Below are 12,950 nucleotides of genomic sequence, written 5' to 3'. Positions count from 1 at the left end.
TTAATAAGGATAAAAGGTATGCTGGCCGGTACAATGTCCAGGGCCATCTGGAAAAAAATCAATACACACTAACAACCACCCTTTTGCCAATCGCCCAGTACAGTAACCTCTGTTCCCTCTTTTATGAATGTGGATAATAACACCACTTACTGACCAGGGCAATTGAGATTTTGAATAATGCTTTAAAAAATTCACCCAGATGATGCACACACAGTGCAATATACCGATGATGTATTAGAGAATTAATTGTGCACCTGAAACTTATATAATGTTACTAACCAATGTTACTCCAATAAATTTAATTAAAAAAATAAATAAATAAAAATAAGAGGTAAAAGATAAGCAGGGTTTATCCAGATGTACATTCCATCTGATCTGGGTAATTCAGTGATTTGTGATTTATTTATTAAGTCGAAAACATCCTATTAATTTACCATTATTTAACTTATTAACTCTGATTAAGGCCTGACCTCTCAAGAGGAAAATGCTGGTCAACTGGACAATACAAGGGCTGAAATGTTACAAAAGGAGCATTTTACAGATATATTATTTTTCACGAACAGTTTTTCATTCAGAAAGCACTGTCTCTCTTCTCTATTCATTGCTTGCTCTCACTCAGGCAGACATTTCCCCACTCCTGCCCCCTTTTTGGATGGCCAACTTTACTTTTTTTTAAATAGCCTTTTTTTTTTTTTTAGATCCAGTTTAGATTTACAGAAAACTTGAGAGGATAGTACAGAGGATTCTCACATACTCTACTCCCAGTTTCCCCTATTATTAACATTTTATGTTGATGATGAAATGGTAATGAACACATACAGATGCATTACCATAAACTAAAGACCATACTGTAATTGAATTTCTTTAATCTATATCTAATGTCCTTTTTCTGTTCGAGGATCCCATTCAGGATGCCATATTACATTTAGTCATCATGTCCCTTAAGGCTCCTCTTGGCTACGACGATTTCTCAGCTATTCCTTCCCTTCGACGACTTTGACAGTGTTAAGGTGTACAGGTCAGATATTTTTGTATAATGTCCCTTAACTGGGATTTGTTGCATGTTTTTCTCATGGTTAGACCGGGGTTATTGGTTTAGGGAAGGAAGAGGTAAAGTGCCATTCTCATCACATCAGATCAAGTGTACATACTATCTACCTGACTTTTCACTGTTGATGTTGACCATGATCATCTACTGTTTGCTGGGTTCTCCACTGAAAAGTTACTCTCTTCTCCCCTTTTCATGCTGTTTCCTTTGGAAGAAAGTCACTCTGCGATGTGCACACTCAAGGAGAGGGGAGTTATGCTCTTCTTTATGTATGTGGTCACCAGATTTAATTCATTAAAGAACTCAGGGTGAAAACTTAATTGGCTCAAAAATATTCCCTCTTAAAATCTAGGGCAAAAGAGTATAAAAGTCTAATTTATTTTGCTTATATTTAAATTTAATGTCATTCTTAATTGAACACATAATATATAAAAAATTGAGATCTGTAGAGGATACAAGATGGTAGCTAAGGTTCCCTGCCTGCAGAGACTATGCTCAGGGCCAGACAGAAAGATATACACTGCAGGCAAATAAGTACCACACGTAAAAGTAACAAGTGCTTTGAGAAATTGAGGGGATAATAATTAATTCAAGGAAAGTTTGATAAAAAGAAGTCTGAGGCCAGGGCTGGCTTCCTGGGTGTGCAACTAGTGATTCTGAATGATTCTGATTATGAATGCAGAATCTGAAGCTCAGAGAGAACGAAAAGTCACACAGTCAGTTAATATAAGAGCCTAAGCTGAAAATCAGGTCTTCTGGTTACAGATCCTGTGTTCACTGCATCCAACTAGAAAATGACACAGAATTCAGCAATTCCATTAACCAAGGCAGAAACGAGTAAAACTCTTACCTCAAACAGGCGCAAGACTCTGGCCAGTGCACCAACTTCTTCTTTGAGTGAGAAGATCAGTGCTATGGTACCCTTTTTATTGGTGTTGTCTTCATTATAGTTTATCTCCTACAGGATTATATACACTTGGTTAAAATGTTGTCCACAGTTTAGCAATTCATTACTATGAGATGTCCAAGGGGGAGGCCATTATGAACTCTTTCTTTCAGTTAAACCTTGGAAGATAGTGAGTTACCTATATTCTATACAGAAATACATAGTGTGGTGGAAAATCAGTAAGTCAAGGGCAGTGATATTCTCAACGATGCTTCTAGGTCAGATTTTGACTTTAGGAAGTTTCAATTATTCACTGATGTGACCAGTCACTCTATAGATTCAATATCTCTTAATGGGTATGGGTACCTACCAAGTGTCAGGTGACAGGGTTCTGAGAGATATAAAGATGAATGAGATAATGCCCCATCCTTCAGAGCTCAAAATAGGGCTTAATAGATACACAGCAAACCAAATAACTAAAAAAAGATCCTTAGAGGTGGTTCAAAAAGTGCTCCAGGAAAACACTGAAAAATACACCATGTAAAGTCCTAAAAATAGAACACACGGAGGCTTTTCAGTCTAAAGATCTGGTTTGAGATCCTCTCTCTTCCATTTACCAGCTGGACCACTTCGGACAAACCATTTAGCCTTCTTAGTTTCTCCATCTGTAAAATCATGCTAATAATAAGCCCCATCTAAACAGCACTCAGATGATGAAAAAAGTAAAAAGATAAAATAGTTTAAGTATCATATTAAGGTAAGTTTATAAAAAATGATGGAAATATTATAAATACACAAGACTGAATCCTCGGCCTTGGCCAAAGATCTCAGGGAAGCATTATTGTTCTCATACACTAGGATTTTAGATATCCAGTTGTACATAAACAGTCTCAAAATACATAAAAGTATACAAATACCCTGTTGGAAGGTGGGCATCTTAAATAAAATAGCAAAAAATGTCAAGGATCAAGCACTTTCTACATGCGTGTGACAGCAAATTAAGGTGGGATTAGGGTTGGCATTCCAGAAAGTTTTCTGAAATTTTTAAAAACTTGTATATTGTTTTATAATAATATGTAGAGGTCTACGTGTGCCCACAGAGAAACAACATATACCTAAAACCAGAAAGAAAAAATATGCTTGAAGAATTACTCTCTTGTAAGTAAGTTAAAGAAATTAGTGAAATGGATGTTACATTATCTCAATGAGAAGGTTGTGCTAGGCAGATTCTATCAGTGACTTGGCATAATAAGCCCTGCTGGAATACTGACAACCCTTAGGAAGAAATTCTTTCAATTCAGAAAATTCAGATTTTCCCAGAACCTCAGCTGAAACAGGTGTGTGGGAAGAACCTAAATTATCAGCTAGTGTGATTATAGAGAGCTGCAAATGAATTAGAAGGCTGAACTGTTGTAGATCTCTAAATGGACCACGATGATATCTTTCTAAAAACTTTTTAATCCACCATTTAGTAAGAGCCTATAATATCACAGGTACTGAATTTGGATAATCTCATTTAATTTTTATAGTAATCTAGAAGGTAGATTTTATTAATCTCTAAGTGCCTCCTTTTACTGATGACAAAATTAAGGCTTAGAGAAGTTAAATTACTTACCCATAGTTACGCAGTTAGCAGTGGAACCAGGAGAGGAATCCAGGCCATTTGACCCCAGCTTATTGTCTATGAATCACAACTTCTCGCAGACTCTACCCTGCCTTTTTCCCTCTTTTAAGCCTTGCCCAAGATATGCAGATGAGTTTCTAATGGAAGCCTTCTTCCTACCAGAGAATGCTGAGCCCTTAATCCTTGCTGGTTTCCTTGAAATGACACAGGATTTCCCTGTTTCTAGTTCTGTTGTCAACATTCTCTTATCCTGTTTGCCTCCAAGAAAAGTAACATATTCTTGACACATCTCCAAGATGTCACTTATGACTGTGGCAATTCAGACTTGAATGCACCTTGCTCAAAACTCCATCACCACCACCTTCCCACTCCTGTGCATGTCCAACCAACTAGTGAGTCCAGTCTGACTTTCAGTCAGGAGTTCAAAAGGCAAGGAGGAAATCAGTTTGTTGGGGATGAGGTGGGGAGGTTCCCATGGGTGGGCTCAAGAGACTCTTGAATATCAGACGGAGGTATCTGATCCTGCAGCGTCTCTTGAGCCCACCCATGGGAACCTCCCCACCTCATCCCCAACAAACTGATTTCCTCCTTGCCTTTTGAACTCCTCATTGGAGTAAATGCCCACCGCGCCTCCCTCTCCCCCTTTCCAATAGCTCAGCCATCCTCAAAAGCCCTCTTAGATCTCACTTCTCTTAGAAACAATCCCTCCTCCACCAATGCATTCCATTTGGCTTCTGATGCCCACATGGAACTTGATAATAACTGAGTCGCCAAGTTGGACTTGTCTTTAGAGTTCACCCAGTTCAACACCCTCATTTTGCAAGTGGGGAAACTATGGGCCAAAAAAGTGACTCACATGAGCTCACACAGGTAGTGGGGGCCAGGTCAAGAACTCGGGCTCTTAAATATCAGTCATTCTATACAACTCCCTCTGCTATGAACAAAAGGTCCATATTAAGGCCTCTTACGAAGTCAGGGCTTTACGCTGGTCTGATCATCAGTTACTCAGTCCCGCCCCTTACCCATGGCTGCGCCCTTCCACTCTCCCTTTTCCCCAGACTTTCTAACTGAGGTTTCTCAGTGTGTGTTCCTCGGATCTCCACTCCAAAATTGCCTGGCGATTCCTTGTTCAAATGCAGGAGCCTGGGCTCCTCTCAAACCTATCAGATCAGAATATCTAGGGTAAAATCTTAGCATCTGCCTTTTCAAAAGCATCCCAGATGATTCTTGATCATGGAAGGTTTTGAAACCACTGACAAATACACAGCCTATTTTTTTGAATTATGACTTTCTCAAATGCGTCAGCAAATGCACACTTACCATATGATAAGTCACTACGCTTTAGTGTTATGAATATTAATAGTAGGACTTGCCATTGACTGAGTATCCACTATGAGCCAGGAACCCTATTTGGTACTTTTTACAGTTAATAAATATCATTATGGGCAGCAAATAGCACTGTTCTGAGAGTTTACGTGTAGTAGTTCACTTAGTCCTCACAGTAGTCCCAACGAGTGGGTGCTGTAATTTTGCAAATGAGGAAATAGACTCAGTAAGTTTAAGTGGCTTGTCCAAGGACACCCAAGGACAGCTCAAGAGTTACAGAACATGGACTTGAATGACTTTGAAGTCTTTATTCTACCTCCCAGTGACAGACTCGACTGGGACTATAGCTCCTCTTTTCAAAGCCTGAGGGACTTTAAATGAAAGGAAGCCCGTGGAAGTTTGTGAAATGATATGGCCTTGGGTGGACACTGATTCCAACATTGCTATGTTGATTCAGATTCTTGGGCAAATCTCTTCCAGAATTTGTTTCCATTGGCTCATAATCTATACCTTATTTGTTTCCAACAGACATGTGAGTTGACTTCGATACACAGGCATATCTAGAATGGATAAAGGTAGAGAAGAGTAGCTCAGACACTAAATGGGAAAAAATAGGACAGGGAGAATGACCTTCACTAGGGATCAGGAAGGAATGAATTTTGTTCATTGAGCAATATATGGAACAATAGAAATATATTCTCTTTGGTTGTGTCTAACAAATACATACATTATTTTTGGAAAAGAACACTTTTCAAAATTACTAGCAATAATACTCTTTGGCAAGGATATTCCAGGGGCACTGCCTTTCAAACTTAGTGCTTTGGGGGCCATAACAGGAGGTGCATATTTGCCTGTGTGATTATTCTCACATGTATCTACAGTGTAAGATACAAACATCCGACCATGAACACACTATATCTCTATATTCCGGCAGTTATCTACAGAAAGGAGCGATAGGGGAAGAGGAGCATGCAGGGTGTTGGAGTCAGATCTGAGTCCAGACTCTGGTCTTGCCCTTCCTAGTTACAATTTCTGAGTTCCCCTTATCTTCTGTTTTGTTGCTCTGCTTTATTTTTCTTCACAGCATTTATCTCTACATGAAATTATATGTTCATTTGCCTAATTTTTTTGTCTGTCTCCTCCACTACAATGCAAGTTTCATCAGGACAGAAACTCAATAAGTTGCTCAATAAGTCTTTGTCAGGTGAACGAGCCAACTTTTCTTGCAGGATATTGTGTTCGTTGCATGTGTAGAGCACTTGACATATCATGTGCCCTCCAGTCTTATATCAGTTACGCCCAGTGTGTGCTCCTCACCTGAGTTGGGAGCTTCCTGAAGGCATAAACTGTGCCCTTTTAGCAGACTGTCAGAAATTGCTAAAGATTAATCTAGTCCAAACCCTCTCCCTAATTTTACAGATACCAAACCATGCCTCCTCACCCCAGTTAGGTTGCTTTCCCAATCCACAGCTTAAGTAAACCAAAGAGGAGAGTCCAGGTCTCCTGAGTTCATGTCCAATTTCATTCCGTGATAAAGCAATATCGGTCACTGTGCCTGATTCAGTGCCAGTGTTCCAGACATGTTTTGTTACAAATAAATCAGTTCCAGCTAGACACCACTGGCAGTTTCTTATGCTCCCAGGAACTGTGCTAAGAGCTTTATAGACATTATTTCATTTAATTCTCATACCAACCCTAGGACGTGGGTATTTTTATTTCAATTTTTCAAATGAATAAACTTGAGGCTGTGCAAAGTTAAATACTCTGCTTTCCAAGCAGAGGAGGTATCAGGGTGTGTTCTAAACCCTCCTCTTTACCTCAAGTCGCCAAGAGTGACAATTTGTGGTTCTCAGTCTTCTAAGTGCTTTATCATGGCTCCCTAACCATATCATTGCCCCTAAGCTCCTCCGATGATTGTGGGGGCCCTGCTGCCAGGAACACAGAAGCTAAATGATGACAGAACCAGGATCTGTCTGGGATCTGTCCCTCTTCAACACAAAGTTCTGCTGTCTCCCTAGCACTGTGTACCTTTTCAAAAGAAGTTTTACCCTCAGGACTCAAAAAAAAAAAAAAAAAAAAGTCAGTCCAAAATTCTGCAGTTCCTCCATCGACCACCCTCTGCTCTCCAGTTTTCCTGGTCTCCAGAGGATTCTCACTAATCCTGCAGACAGGTGCCGACAGCGTCACGTCATCACCCAGAGCTGGGCTTTAAATCCGAACGTCTAAGTCCAGGAGTGTGATAAGTCAGTTAAAGAATGTACTCTGTAGTTGTTCGCCTCAAGAGAAAGACATCAAATCCCAGAAAATGGGACGTGCCCTGGGCATTATCCTCAAGTCACCTTTAGGGCTCTCTCACATTCCAAGTCCAAGGCTAGCCCTTGTTCATTTTCCTCTCTTTAATTTTCTCCTTCCCCAGGTCTGAGTGAGTCTGAGACTTTCTTCATGCCTCCTTTCCTTCATCGTGCCTCGTATTCTCCCAAAGGCGGAAAGAGGATACAATTTTGCCATTTCAATACCTGGCTGAGAGCACCTTGTAAACATCGCACAAGGGAAGACCCAGAAGGATCCCACCTGGAATTCCAGATCTTTCAGCACCAGCCCCTTCAAAGCGCAGAAGAGAAAGCGGGCAAAAGGGCAGAAGGGGCACCTGTCCAAAGACACAGCTAGGCTGGTGGCAGCGCCAGAAGCCAGATCCCCAACCCCTAGAGCATGGCCCTTTCCCCTGGGAGCCACACGGGACAGATGTCCTCCCTGGGAAACAATTGTTGAGAACCCGTGTTTATGTGCTGACTTCTGGGACGTTTTCATTGTCTTTAAATGAATCCGGACTTCGCGTTGGGCTTAGGGGAATAGGAAACAACATCCCCTCAGACCTCTTTCCTCCGGGAGTCCAACTCCCCTCCCTGCGCAGCGGAGAGCCGGCCACCCTGGCTCACCTGGCCGAAATAGTAGTCTTTCTTGCTCAAGCCTCTGCTCTCCAGGACGGCAGCCGTCATGCTGGCTCCCGGGCGGTCGGTCGCAGGCAGCTTTGTCAACAGCACGTGGTGCTGAGGCTTTTAACCTGACAATAGAGAGGAGGGGACAGATTCCAAAGACATCCCCTGCCACAGCGACGCCTCCCTCGAGCATCGTCCTGACGCAATGAGCTGTAGGTCACCGCCAGGGGGCAGGGAGGATGTGGCCAGGAAGCCTGACTTGGCTGCCCCTCAGGATGGAGGAATAAGCCCCGTAAGCACAAGGTCACCTGTGAGCTGGCGATTAGACAGATTTGGTTCTTGCGGGACTCTCAGAAGCACGGGAAACGTGGTTTCTGCATTGGACTAAACTTGCAACCACCTGGTGATAACAATGATAAGAAATAATCCTTTCTCCCCTGCCCTCTGCCCACAAAAGCAGAGCCAAGATCCTTAATTGTGATTCCCCCCCCGCCCTTTGATCTTTTCTATTAACCAGTAAGCAAACTGCCTTTCTTGGCTTTGACTTTAAATCCGAACGTCTAAGTCCAGGAGTGTGATAAGTCAGTTAAAGAATGTACTCTGTAGTTGTTCGCCTCAAGAGAAAGACATCAAATCCCAGAAAATGGGACGTGCCCTGGGCATTATCCTCAAGTCACCTTTAGGGCTCTCTCACATTCCAAGTCCAAGGCTAGCCCTTGTTCATTTTCCTCTCTTTAATTTTCTCCTTCCCCAGGTCTGAGTGAGTCTGAGACTTTCTTCATGCCTCCTTTCCTTCATCGTGCCTCGTATTCTCCCAAAGGCGGAAAGAGGATACAATTTTGCCATTTCAATACCTGGCTGAGAGCACCTTGTAAACATCGCACAAGGGAAGACCCAGAAGGATCCCACCTGGAATTCCAGATCTTTCAGCACCAGCCCCTTCAAAGCGCAGAAGAGAAAGTGGGCAAAAGGGCAGAAGGGGCACCTGTCCAAAGACACAGCTAGGCTGGTGGCAGCGCCAGAAGCCAGATCCCCAACCCCTAGAGCATGGCCCTTTCCCCTGGGAGCCACACGGGACAGATGTCCTCCCTGGGAAACAATTGTTGAGAACCCGTGTTTATGTGCTGACTTCTGGGACGTTTTCATTGTCTTTAAATGAATCCGGACTTCGCGTTGGGCTTAGGGGAATAGGAAACAACATCCCCTCAGACCTCTTTCCTCCGGGAGTCCAACTCCCCTCCCTGCGCAGCGGAGAGCCGGCCACCCTGGCTCACCTGGCCGAAATAGTAGTCTTTCTTGCTCAAGCCTCTGCTCTCCAGGACGGCAGCCGTCATGCTGGCTCCCGGGCGGTCGGTCGCAGGCAGCTTTGTCAACAGCACGTGGTGCTGAGGCTTTTAACCTGACAATAGAGAGGAGGGGACAGATTCCAAAGACATCCCCTGCCACAGCGACGCCTCCCTCGAGCATCGTCCTGACGCAATGAGCTGTAGGTCACCGCCAGGGGGCAGGGAGGATGTGGCCAGGAAGCCTGACTTGGCTGCCCCTCAGGATGGAGGAATAAGCCCCGTAAGCACAAGGTCACCTGTGAGCTGGCGATTAGACAGATTTGGTTCTTCCGGGACTCTCAGAAGCACGGGAAACGTGGTTTCTGCATTGGACTAAACTTGCAACCACCTGGTGATAACAATGATAAGAAATAATCCTTTCTCCCCTGCCCTCTGCCCACAAAAGCAGAGCCAAGATCCTTAATTGTGATTCCCCCCCCGCCCTTTGATCTTTTCTATTAACCAGTAAGCAAACTGCCTTTCTTGGCTTTGACTTCAGAAAACTACATACAAGGTGACGTGGAGCGTGGCTGCAAAAGAGCACAGGTAAGAAAGAGAGAGACCTGAGTGGAAATCCAGCCATGTGTCCTCAAGCTAGTTACCTAACTGCTGGGAGTGCCCTAACACGGATGGCAGAGTTACACTGCCAGGGTGTTTGAAGAACATGAATAATAAGAAGAATGAGGTAGCACATTAAACATTTAGTGTAGTTTTTTACTACATAGTTCAACCCTCAGTAAATGGAAGATATTGTTTAAAAGCATGTGACCACAATAATTATTGAGGACCTCTACTGCGTGCCAGACAATATTCTAGGCACTGGGGACACAGCAGTGAAGGAAGCAGAGGACCCTGCTTCACCCACCATGCTGCCATTCTGAGAAGAAGACAGAAAATAAATAAGTTTAGTCAGAGCTCAGCCTTCTGAAGAAATTAAAATAATGAATGGGCTAGGAGTGAGCTGGCGGGTGTTGCAGAGTAGACTCTAAGTAGGCAGGCAGATGTCATTCACCCTATTTTTTCAGATTATGAAACTGAGATAAGCCATTTGTTGCCATTGGGGAGAAAACAAAGTACTAAAAAACACCACAAGATCAGAAGTTCAGCAAAGAGGTAAAAAATCAGGGACATCCAGGCTTTGAGTGACTGCCTAATATTTACCTAGGAGAGAGTAATGAACTGAGAAAAAATAAGCCAATAATAGAGGTTGCTAGAAATCCACCTCCTCCCCTCCCACAGTTCTTTGATGAGATGACCAAGCATCTGCCATAAACAACAAAAATCTCAGATTTCATTCAGAACAAATGAATTCCACCACCAATTAGCCATGTAGCTTTGGTCAAGTCCATGCCTCAGTTTCTTTGTCTTTAAAATGGGGTTTTTAAGGGTTGTTGTTTAAGATTCCTTGAGCCTCTTTAATACGCCAGGCTTTCTACTTGGCTCCAAAGGATACAGACATAATTGCATATAATTTCTATCCAAGAGTCCTCGGGTGTCTGATTAATATTTATTATGGTAAATTGGAAGCTGAGTGTTGTTGCATTGGAAGGACAAGACCTTGACTTGACACTCAGGAGAACCTGAATCCTTTATCTGACTCCATTATGTTTCTAGTATGGTGGACATAAAATAAAGAGTCTTCCTCTGCTCCAGGACTGCCTTATAAACATCATTTCTTCCCTCGATGCTGCTGGTATATGAAGAACGATGAATAGGACCCTGCAATAGCATCTGCAATATAAAAGGCACGCAATAACTAAGAACAAGCACAAACAGCTGCTTATTTCCACGCACACTACATATCGGACACTGTGCCAAGTTCTCCACACGAAAGTTTTCATTTTTTTCTGCTCAACAATCCTATGAACTCTTCATCTCCACTTTATAGATAAAGAAACTGAGGCCCAGAAAGTTTAAATTAGTCCAAAGTCACACTGTGTTTCACCTGATACCAAGTTGCTGGCTCTTAAATACTCTTTTGTTTCTTTTTTAAATAACGATTTTTTAGGACAACAAAATAATAACACTTCTTTTTTCTCCTCACACCAGCTAAAAGTGGAATTCTCAATTCCCATCTCACATAAAAATGCCCCAGATCTGGGTTGGGGGGAGGAAAGCATACATAATTGTCTGCTACCTCAGAAAAAAAACACTAATATCTTCTTTAAAAAAAAAAAAAAATTACTCTGGCAAAAAAAAAAAAAAAGTGAAATGTACCCATGCACTAAAATAAAAAACTCACTTAAGATGAGATTGCTTGTCACATGTATTTTGTAGATGACTTTTAAACTAAATTCTAATTTAATTTGGATGGAATACAATGTGTTGCTGTTACTAACAAGGATGGTGCTGGGCCCTAAGAAAATTGTGCTGACATCTAGATGGAGCATCCAAAAAGTCAGCTTATAAACCACTGAGACACTCTCAGTGACCAAGGAGAGGTGGGCATATATGGCTAGTCACCCTGTTTTCTTTCCTTCTCCCTTATGGAAATGGAAGCTCTGAAGGTTAGCTAGCCAGCCCCAGGGCTTCCCAGAATAAAAACTACATTTCTCAGCCTTCTTTGCAGCTAGGTGTAGCTACAGGTCTAACATTTGACCAAAGAAATGCAAGAAAAAGGTCATCTGTGCAACATGTAAGAAGTGTCCTTAAAGGAAGCATGTCTTTCTTCTACTTTTTCTTTCTTGTGGGTCAAAATACAGAAATGCCCAATGGAGCTTGAACAGCCATTTGGGTTGTGAGGTAAATTTAGGAATGGGAGCCATGTTTTTCATGGCAAAAAGAATCAAGATGAAAGGAGCCTGGTTCTTGACGCCATAAAACATCATTCCAGTAGATTTGCGCTGCTGACTTAGACTTAGATTTAGGAGAAAAATTAACTTCTATGTTTCTTAAATCCCTGTTATTTTGAAACTTCTGTCACTCACAGCCAAATCTAGTTCTAACAATACAAGAAACATGGGAATATTTAAAATGGATTTATCTGTCCAAGAACTGTGCTTTTCTTATCAGAATTTAAGGAACAATGCAATATATCATTGCAAAAACATGGGAAATTTCCATCCTGCAAAGTTATCTGGTTGCGAGCATCTTCAGAACCTCATTTTTGTGTCATTCTTTTTAGTCTAACTTTTCCCACACAGACAACCCAGAAAACTGAAGATTGCTATCAATAAGAGCCCACACGAACTAAATGCAATTAATGCATGAAGTCATGGTTTGCATCGAAATGTCATTTATAGCAGGCTATTCCAGGAATTCTTGGCAGAACTTAGACATTTCTTTGGGCCATAATAAAATCAGTTGGTAAATCAAGTACATTTGACCAAAGGCTTATTAAATGAAACGTGTATATATGATCTCACAGCTCTGGAGCTATTACATTATTATCCCTTCTTGTCAACATCAGAATGAGGTCACTGAGTATTGCCATTTATATACTCATTGATTCAACAAATATTTGTTGAGTACATACCATGGGTCAAGCACAGTTCTAGAAGCTGGACAGCAGAACAGTCCATGCTCTCATTGATCTCACATTCTATTAGGAGACAGGGCTGGTAAGCAAATAGACCCCCCCACCCCACCCCCGCCAAAAAGTCAAAATACACTTAGTTCTGATAACGGCCAAGAAATAAAGTTTTTAAAAGGGATGTCATAAGAACAGTTAACAGTTTCGGAGAAGCTGATTTAAGATGGGTATACAGGGAAGATCTAGAGCTGACTTTTCAGGAGTTCTATGAGCCTGTTGCTAAACACATCCATGATTAAAAACTGAATTATGTAAAATTACAATTAAATTAAT

General features: G+C 41.9%; 1 protein-coding gene across 2 annotated transcripts in view; it reads right to left on the bottom strand.

Annotated features, from left to right (window-relative positions):
• PAH (phenylalanine hydroxylase) overlaps positions 1–9,154 on the bottom strand; it is a 56,259-nt gene extending 47,105 nt beyond the window's left edge. Inside the window, exons 1-2 of one of the 2 annotated variants that reach the window (XM_006914537.1) lie at positions 9,095–9,154; positions 1,899–2,006 (exon numbers count right to left, since the gene is read on the bottom strand). In XM_006914537.1, the coding sequence (XP_006914599.1) occupies positions 1,899–2,006; positions 9,095–9,154 (168 nt within the window). Of the gene's footprint in view, positions 1–1,898; positions 2,007–7,820; positions 7,881–9,094 lie in introns of those variants that run through there. The other variant, XM_006914538.1, reaches the window with a different exon arrangement.
• Positions 9,155–12,950: the final 3,796 nt, after the last annotated feature.

This window comes from Pteropus alecto, unplaced genomic scaffold (assembly GCF_000325575.1).
Source record: "Pteropus alecto unplaced genomic scaffold, ASM32557v1 scaffold94, whole genome shotgun sequence".
Lineage (NCBI taxonomy): Eukaryota > Metazoa > Chordata > Mammalia > Chiroptera > Pteropodidae > Pteropus > Pteropus alecto.
This window is presented reverse-complemented; position numbering and strand designations above follow the sequence as displayed.